The sequence below is a fragment of the Embiotoca jacksoni genome, unplaced genomic scaffold (assembly GCF_022577435.1).
Source record: "Embiotoca jacksoni isolate LCO1_2020_lvr unplaced genomic scaffold, fEmbJac1.0.p SCAF_16, whole genome shotgun sequence".
NCBI lineage: Eukaryota > Metazoa > Chordata > Actinopteri > Embiotocidae > Embiotoca > Embiotoca jacksoni.
In genome coordinates, this window is record NW_027185296.1 from 3,797,966 (window position 1) to 3,807,210 (window position 9,245).

Sequence of the window (9,245 nt, forward strand, 5' to 3'; positions counted from 1 at the left end):
CAAACTGGGGAGGGACATTTCTGCACACCTCTTGAGTTTCTTCAAAGAACTGCAGAGAGACACAGGGGAGGAGGGAGATCACACAGAGGGGGGGGGGGGGTAGAGAGGCGAAATCACCCCCATCGTCCGCTTGTGAGCAAGGCAGTGCTGCTTGAATCCATTTTCCTCGGCACTCAGATGTAAGAGGATAAAATGCTGAAGTTCTTCTCTGCGCGGGATGACGAGAACGAAAGCCTTTTGGGAGCAATAACAGAGGGTAAGAAATGGCCTTGGTTTCAACTGGGTGGGGATGCTTTACCCTCCCATTCACTGGCCGTGCGTTACAATATGATGATACTGCGCGTCTGTGTTTGTCACAGAAAAACGCTGATACAGCATTTGGCTGCGCGCATACACCGCATCATCTGAACCGTGCGAGGACAGACAGGCTGCGCACATATACGCACTGTCCGGAGACTCGATAAACACCGCCTCAGCGAAGTGTCCTGCTTGATCTGATGTAAAGGGATGCGGGGTGAGTGTCGCATTGCCGCCGGCCTCGGTGCCTGCGAACGGATTAAACATCTGCACGTGTGCTGAATGCGTCACTGTCCCGGAGAAGCGAGAGCTCAGCTCAGCGGATCGGTGCATGCCCCGCCGCCGCTGTTTCGGGAAATCTTTTACTCTGTTGGCCGCAGCAGGAACGACGCCGCCCGCCTTTCTCTCCGTTTTTTTTTTTTTTTTTTTTTTTTTTTTTTTTTGTATGTGTGCAAATGAGCTGCAATGCAGGTTAACCTAGAAAATTAGTTATTTAACCAGTTTTTACTCGTGAGATTTGATGCACCCTGTGCAACGTAGAACCACACCACATACATGTGTACAGCCTGATAGTCTTCTCACTCATGAGTCAGTGGTTACAGCCTAATGAAACACCAGCTTTGCATTGCCTGCTGCTGATTTACAGGATGGAGCATCTATCGGCTGTAACTACAGGAAGTGTTTTGCTCTAAATTCTCCTGTAGAAATCACGAAAAGAGTCATTTCAGAAGCAAATGGCTTATTTACCCTGAAGCGCGCACACACACACAAAGTGCCGGAGGCTCAGCTAAACATACACTTAGGTGATCATGACATTGATCTAAATTCAAATCAACAAATTATTTTATTTTCATTTATTATTCACTAGAAATAGTTTGGGTGAGAACACCCTGCAACATACATCCTCACAATCATCCAATGTAAACGGTATAGGCTACAGGGCCAATTGAACACAGAACAACTGTTGAACTGTTAGTTCTCTCCGGAGACATGAGCTGTGTGGTATCATCAATCTCTTCACCAAGTACCACTTGCTGCATGTCAATATTTGGTCGAAACAAAGCGTTATTTTTTTTTTTAACTGTGTGTCCTCTCCTGTGATCAGTCCGGACACACCCCTTCCAAGGACGACCGCGCGCTAATGCTGCCTTTAGTGGTGCTTGAAAGCTATAGGTGTGTTAGAGGTGGGAGGTATAAATCAGCACATTGTATTTAATGGCCACTTAGCACATGTGAACATAGCTTTTCCACCTAATGAGTCATTATTGATGAGAATGCATACATCATTGTAAGTGCAAGTGTGTGTGTGTGCTTGGCAGAAAGAGAGATAGAGAGACTGGGCCTGCCTCATCGCTGATGATATCATTATGCTTTCTCCTCCAAACAGATGAAGGAGACAATCCGTCTCTGCAGGACACCAAGCCCCACTGGCTGAACAGGCCCTGTCTCCTGGTGCTCAAAGATGGGGATGTGTCAAAGCCTGGGCTGGGCTGTCGGCAAATCCGACCAGAATCTCCATCCAAAGCTTCCTCAGATGCAACAATCAGAAGCACATTTGGATCATGTGAGCAGAAACCATCTGAGCAGCCCACCAAAACAGCTTCTCACTCCCAGCTGGAGGAAGGCAGCTGCACTGTGACTGCCATCTCCACATGGGGGGAGAGGGAGTCCTCCAGCCCGCTGGTGTTGAGCCCTGCAGAGGCTGCGTGGCCACAGGAGGAGGAAGAGGCGGAGGACAAGAAGCCTCAGGTTCTCCCATCAAAGGAGGACTCTGTGGTGGAGGAGAAGGAACTGGAGGAAAGCGGGCTGGAGCAGCAGGAGCATTCCTGCAGCCTGGAGGCGACCGCAGCACCTTCTGCTCTTTCGCATGAGGAGGCTTGTGGCGGTGGGGCCAGGGAGCTCCAGAGCCAGCTGAAGGTGGCCATATCTATGGTAGGAGATGAGACCAACAGCAACAAGGCCCAGGCAGCCAGTGCGGAGGGGGCGATGGGCGAGTGTGCCGCTCCTCCCGTGGATCCTGATAATGAGTCCCCGACGAGCCCCGTCGGTATTCTGTCCAAGGATCGGTGCACTGTCCTGGGAGAGGTTGCCCCTTTGTGGATCCCCGATGCCGATGCGCAGGTCTGCATGAAGTGTGGGGTCAAGTTTACATTTACCAAGAGGAGGCACCACTGCCGTGCCTGCGGGAAGGTGAGAGAGATTGACAAGTTTATTCTCTGTGCAGTCAAATTTGAAGTGAAATCAGTGATTTGATGTGTGAAATGTGTGTGTGTGTGTGTGTGTGTGTGTGTGTGTCTGTCTGTGTGCGCGCCTGTCCTTCTGTGGTGTGTGCATGTGCATGTGTGTGTCGTCAGGTTTTTTGTGCACTTTGCTCCAATCTGAAGTTCAGACTTACACATCTGGATGGCAAGGAGGGACGGGTTTGTGTCCCCTGTCATTCAACCCTCATCAAAAGTGAGCACAGATTTCGATGTTGTTGTTGATGTTAAAAGCCAAAGTTTTTTTTTGAATTATACAAAAGTAAATCTCACATCCTTTCCTCAGGGACACCTCCAAGGGGAAAAAGGAGGGTGTGGTTTGCAGAAGATATCCTCACCAGTAAGCAGTCAGAGTCTGCTCCAACCACACCTGTCAGGGGGCCCACGTTCTCTCCGCTGATGAGACGAGCGCTGGGGGGGCCTGTCAAAAGTCCCGTGGGTTCACCGCAGATCAGGAGAACCTCGAGGCCCCATGGGACGACGATAAGTGTAGGTTTATCCAAAACACAACGCTTCAAACAGCCTACAGAGAACATATTTGTTTTTTTGTGTGATTTAGTAGGAAATGAATGATGAATTAGTTTGCAAAACAGTTTGTACAGCAGAGATTTGGAAAAAAAAAAAAAAAATGTGGTCCCCCTCTTCTACCTTGATCCAGGAGGCCTGTGGTCCTTACGGCTGGGGCACCACGGCTTTGGTGAGCAGCTCTGCCAACCTCATTCCCCTGGTTGGCCTGCCACCCATCCTCACCTCCACAGGAGTCAAAGGAGGTACGACTACAAATCACAGTTTGAGAGTGAGAGTCAAACATATGGCAAACTGATTTTCTGTCCTCCTAACTCATGTTAGTGCAGACGCAGGTAGTTTCCTGACCTTGGTGTATCACTTCTGATATTTCGGTGCCTTGCAGGGTGTGCATTGTGCCGGCATAAGAGGAGAGGCACAGAGAGATCGGAGTTCTATGCAAATCAGGCAGCAAAAAGCGAGGTGAAAATGTTCTCTCTGACGTTGAGCAGTTGACAGTTTGGTGATGAAGAGCAAATGGAGTAAAATGACAGCAGCTATTATGCAGTAGATTCACGCTGAATAACCTAAAGGAATGCTTTTAGGCTTGTCTGTTGTGAGAAATGAAGCAGTGAGTCTTGTTGCTGGTGCTGTTAAGCAGCATATTACGTTTTCTTTGAGGGACTAAGAGGCCGAAGGACAGATGTGTGTGTTACATTTAAAGAGGGCTGTAAGCCGTTATGGCTAATGAGTCTTTGTGGTTACCAGCATGAAATCATCACTCCTTTAAAGAGGCTACACAGACTTCTGTGCATATCTGTCATGATTTATTCCAAATACTATATTCAACTTCACCTAATTATTCTACTTTCTTCACATGATTCAGTACTTTGTGCTTGTTTTTATGATTGCATTGTAAAAGTGAAGCTAGGTAGCTCTCAGCACCATATTTACTGCATGTGTTGGGTTTTCATGATTTACTACTCTCTATTGCTATTCTTGTAAATTATATTGTGAATCCAGTCTTGCTGGGTGAAACAGGGCCATCTAAGAATATCAGCATTAATAAAGCTCCCTTTCCTCGCATCTTATTTAGAGCCATACTTAGACAGCACAGTTATTAATCCCCACACAGCTATGAATTCATTTTCAGACATGAATTTTTCATGAAGTCGTTCCAGTCACAACAGATTAGAAAAAAAAGTTTAAAAAGAACAAAGAGCGGCTTGTACCAGCTCAAAGCAGGAGCCAGTGTACAAGATGCTATGATCTAACCTGATGTCTCAGGAACTACGTTTTTTTCTGTCAGATTACACTGTGGAGGAGCGGCCGTCTGAGATGCTGCTCATTCAGGAGCTGGAGAGCGGCAGGCCCAAGCCTTTGGTGTTCGTCCTCAATGCCAACCTACTTGCTATGGTCAAGCTCGTCAACTGTATGTATTCATTTTTACCTTTTCACTGCGCATGATCAAATGAATGGAGAATGCATCATGCACAGTTAAAGTTCCAATAGAAAAGCTTTACTTTTATACCTTTCACATCTCATATTTCCACAGAACGCACTTTTTTATTTATGAATTCATACTCTCTTTGAAAAGAATGTCCTCGTAGACCCCTGAAGTTGTGTCTTGATTATGTGACAGATGTTAACAGGAAGTGCTGGTGTGTGACCACAAAGGGAATGCATGCCGTGGGCCAGGTGGAGGTGGTGGTGCTGCTGCAGTGCCTGCCTGAAGAGAAAAGCTTCCCCAGAGACATTTTCAGTCACTTCATCCAGCTGTACAGGGACACCCTCACAGGTCAGAGCCACACATATTAAGATGCCTATGTGCTGTTATATGTTGAATATCACTCTGAATATTCTCTTTCCATATCTGCCCTGTTCCTCTGTGTCTGTAGGGAAAGTTGTGAAACACCTGTCACTGTCCCTGTTTGGCAGTAGTTTTTTTGGCAGTGAGGAGCATGCCGGCTTCCTGTATGTGCGCTCCACTCTCCAGTCCCTTCAAGGCCTACCTCTGCCAAACCAGCCCTACCTCTTTGGCCTGCTGGTCCACAGAGCAGAGGTGGCCTGGGCCAAAGCCTTCCCCCTGCGCCTCATGCTGCGACTGGGGGCTGAGTACAGATGTAAGCCAGGAAGTATTATAAATCCTTACAGCTACAATGCCACAGGCTTCCCCTCCAGTTACTCACTTTATTTCTCTTTTTCCAGTTTACCCGTGTCCTCTCTACAGCGTGCGCTTTAGAAAGCCTTTGTTTGGGGAAATAGGTCACACCATAATGAGACTGCTCGTGGTGAGTATGGCATTTTGTAACAGTGTTTGTGTCGTTATAAAACCAAATTTCTCATCAATGGAACCTTTTTTTTTTTTTTTTTTTACCAAACTTCCTGTAACAGACACCCACATATTCCTACCGTGCTGTTTTTCAGGACTTTAGGAATTACCGTTACAGCCTACCAATGGTGCCCGGACTCACTGTGGATCTAGAGGCTCAGAGGACCGGCATAAAGATACCCACCACCGGGTACAATGAGGTAAGACGAAGCCCCACCGAGGTAATGCTAATGTAGAGATGTGTATTGTTCATCAGTCGTCATCCCTTTTTCTCTGCCCACCTGTCGCATGTTAGCTAATGAAGGCTCTCAGTAAGTCCAATGAGCATGTGCTGGCCATAGGGGCGTGCTTCAACGAGACTGCAGACTCCCACCTCATCTGCGTGCAAGCAGACGATGGCCAGTACCAAACGCAAGCCATCAGCATCCACAATCAGCCGCGCAAAGGTAACGGAACAGGACACCGTATCATCAGCCTGGGTTTAATGCGATTACATCAGGACCGACTGACCAAATCTACTCATTTAAAGCTTTTCATTTTTTAATTTCACCTTAATTATGTATAGAGTATGCATGCAACGTAAGCATTTAAATTGGATTTTTGGTTTTAAAGGCACACAATTGAACTTGCAGCACAAAATGCGTGGATGCTGTGCACCCGCACAAACCCAAACAATTTTACTCTGAATCTCAGTGTGAAGATATTAGACAATATATAATGAGTTCTATGGAGCTGCGTAAAAAAAGAATGCTGTTCATAAAGATGTTTCCATTTTGCACATCTAGGCACAATGAAATTATAATATTTCACTCAGTTTAAGTTTAAGAACACTAAACATAACGTATTTTATTTGAAAACTGCCTGGAGAAAATTTAAGGGAAATATAAGGGAAGAATAGAGCAACAAGGATTTTGAGTGGTTAATTATAGCCTGTAGAGAGGAGTGGTGCAATTTCAATTATGTAACACTCGGTGGCACTACATGTTAGTTAATGTCTTGTCACTGTAAAGACTGAATCCACAGTTTGTATTCTTTGTTTCTTTCTTTGTTTCTTTCTTCCTTCATTCATTCCTTCCTTCTTTTTTGGTTTCCTTCCTTCCTTCCTTCCTTCCTTTTTTTCCCCTCCTTCCATCCTTGTTTCCTTACAGTTACCGGATCGTGCTTCTTTATATTCAGCAGTGCACTGAAAGCGTCTGCAGGATACCTGGCCAAGTCCAGTATAGTAGAAGGTAGGACATCCACTCAGGACAGAAGCCAGGTCGACCTTTACTTTGACCTTTGACCTCTGACCTGCTTGCAGGAATTTCATTGTTTACATTTGTTTTTAAGTAGAGCATCCCTGCTTCAAAACTGGTTTATTCAGAATGTGTTGATCTTTGTATGTGTGTGTCTGTGTACATTTTAACAGACTGTTTGTCTAGGCGTGTGTACATGTTGATGCATGTGTGTGTGTGTGTGTGTGTGTGTGTGTGTGTGTGTGTGTGTGTGTGTGTGTGTCTCTCCCCATTGGTGTCTGTGTGTGTTTCTTCTGTATCGCTGTCCCCTCTCCGCAGATGGGCTAATGGTGCAGATCACCGTGGAAACCATGGCGGAGCTCCGCAGGTCGCTACGGGAGATGAAAGACTACACCGTCACCTGTGGACGGCTTGACCAACCAGAGAGCCAGGAGCTTGTTTGTGTGCAGTGGGTAGAGGAGAAATGCACTGTGAATAAGGGGTGAGTGAGTCCACCTGTTTGAAGTTAATGTAGCTTTTGTGCTCAATCCAACAGAACAATAAAGCAGTCATTCAAAAGACAGTTGATGAAAATTCAGATGGCTTATTTTTGGTCAATCATGATTAGAAAACAACAATTGTTAAAATAAAAAATACAAATTGGTAATTACTATTCCTGCCAGAAAAGAGTGCAGGCTTTTAATTACACAAATATCGGTCTCATTCTCATGTGATAAACTGATTGTATATATGTATATCTAAAAAAAAAAAAAAAAAAAATGATGTTCTCCAGCATCATAAGTCCTATTGATGGGAAATCCATGGAGTCTATCAGCAGCACGAAGATGTTCCAGAAGTCAGAATACAAAGAAAATGGGAAGATAATCCGCTGGACAGAGGTACGTGTGATGATCTGCTAAACATATCAACAGAAGTCCATCTGAAACACCCGCCACTCCCCTTACATTTATGTGAGCATTTCGTTCAGGTCTTCTACCTGCAGAGGGCTGATCATCCCAAAGGAGGAGTGACTGACTCAGCCGAACACAACCGGCTCACGGAGCGGATCGCCCGGGCCTTCTGCTTGGCACTGTGTCCACACCTGAAGCTGCTGAAAGAGGACGGGATGGCAAAACTGGGGCTGCGGGTCACTTTTGACTCTCAAGAGGTCAGAAAAGTTTAACAAATTGAAATTGGCCTTGTAAGCGTCATATATCATTTGTCCACCTCCTATAAGATGCTGAAGACTCAGCAGAGCCCAAATTCAGTAAAAAAGAGTTGAATTCTGGCTTCCCGCCTTTTAAAATCCAACCCCACTGAAAGGAATCATGTCGGCGAAATCAGTAGTAGAAGGACAAACAGACACAAAGAAAGACAGACATACAGTTAACCCCTATGAACTATAGACTCTTGGTAATCAAAGTGTTGTTTATTTTTCTAAACAAATGATCTGAACTTGACAACAAAGTCGAAAGAACATGTTTAATTTGTAGTTAAAACATTTTTTAAACGTCTGCCGTTGTTATTCATGATTTTTATGTGGGTTCTGTGGAAAGTCAGTTTTGTGTAAAAAATATCAGCCTTTAAAGCCATACAATGACGGCATAACAACCTCTGTGTGTGTGTGTGAGACTGTTTTAATAATAATTAGTGGCTCATTTTGTAATTTCAGGTGGGTTTTGTGGCTGGGAGTAACGGGCAGCCTCTCCCAGCTCAGTACCTCAACGCCCTCGATAGCGTGCTCATTCCCGTCGTCCACAGCAGGGGGCGCAAGAGGGGTGACGAGCCCATCGTGATGGAGTTTATCTTTTACATCCTGGAGAACATCACTTAGGGCACACCCTTCATCTTCTTCACTCTGACCACAGCCCTGTCTCCAGCACTTCTCATCAGTGCGGCCATCCGTTTCAGGGCAATAAAAGCATTCCAAGGGCAAAACCGGATCGCACCCAAGGTCTGTATCCATCCCCATCCACCCACGATAGAGAGAAAGGGTGTGACTCTCAGTGGTTCCTGGATCTCACTCTAACCAGCCGCAGACAATCTGGCCGCGCATGATGGACCGTCAGATCAGTGTGCAGCTCTTGCACTTTAGTAGCAACTTCATAGCTTGATATCATTCACGTCAAAATGTTCAAATCATGTTGAAGAAAACCTTTAAAGAGGGAGCTGGATTCAGCCCCGCGAACCTTAAAGCAAAGAGAAAAAGAGAATGACTCCAAGAACTGTATGTAGTAGATCTGTAGCAATTTGATGCACACCGAATGAATGCCTGAAGAATGTTTTCATACTGAATGTATTTTAATCAACTGCTCATGAAATGTAATGTCAGCTTGGAATTAAACCTGCAACAATGACTGGGTTGCTGCCTGTTCACCCGGGACCTTCTGCTCAACACCCAGTTTCTTGTGCCGAAGTATGACCATTTTACACAATCTTATACTTACATATGATCACATTTCAGATAGAAATATTGTACTTTTTACATTTTTTTTTTCTTCACAATTACAAGTTATGTTTAAAAAATACATCTAAAACGTATTAGTTTTATGAAATAAGATGCATTAGAGATCAATGGTTACCAACCTATTAGCTTAATTTGAAAGTGACTTGTAAAAACCGCGTGGCATAATATTGTTC

General features: G+C 45.1%; 1 protein-coding gene across 3 annotated transcripts; it reads left to right on the forward strand.

The window, feature by feature from the left end:
- Positions 1-82: 82 nt before the first annotated feature.
- On the forward strand, positions 83-8,988 carry zfyve9b (zinc finger, FYVE domain containing 9b). 3 transcript variants are annotated; one of them, XM_069150304.1, is made up of 17 exons: positions 92-256; positions 360-514; positions 1,685-2,487; positions 2,652-2,751; positions 2,842-3,044; positions 3,214-3,325; positions 4,369-4,491; positions 4,702-4,857; positions 4,958-5,182; positions 5,268-5,350; positions 5,487-5,591; positions 5,687-5,837; positions 6,540-6,620; positions 6,945-7,107; positions 7,399-7,504; positions 7,594-7,773; positions 8,278-8,988. In XM_069150304.1, exons 2-17 carry the CDS (start codon positions 508-510, stop codon positions 8,437-8,439), a joined length of 2,760 nt encoding a protein of 919 aa, XP_069006405.1. In that variant the 5' UTR covers positions 92-256; positions 360-507; the 3' UTR covers positions 8,440-8,988. The 3 variants fall into 3 exon arrangements, 2 of the variants coding, with proteins under 2 accessions (XP_069006404.1, XP_069006405.1); XM_069150303.1 differs by lacking the exon at positions 360-514 and having other exon boundaries at positions 87-256; XR_011178295.1 differs by lacking the exons at positions 360-514; positions 7,594-7,773; positions 8,278-8,988 and having other exon boundaries at positions 83-256; positions 6,800-7,107; positions 7,399-7,489.
- Positions 8,989-9,245: the final 257 nt, after the last annotated feature.

Excerpts from the sequence above, each read along its gene's own strand:
- zfyve9b (XM_069150303.1), top strand. The coding sequence starts at position 193 with ATGCTGAAGTTCTTCTCTGCGCGGGATGACGAGAACGAAAGCCTTTTG. Across the intron at positions 5,838-6,539 it reads CCACAATCAGCCGCGCAAAG|TTACCGGATCGTGCTTCTTT; the intron begins GTAACGGAACAG and ends GTTTCCTTACAG. Across the intron at positions 6,621-6,944 it reads CAAGTCCAGTATAGTAGAAG|ATGGGCTAATGGTGCAGATC; the intron begins GTAGGACATCCA and ends CCCTCTCCGCAG.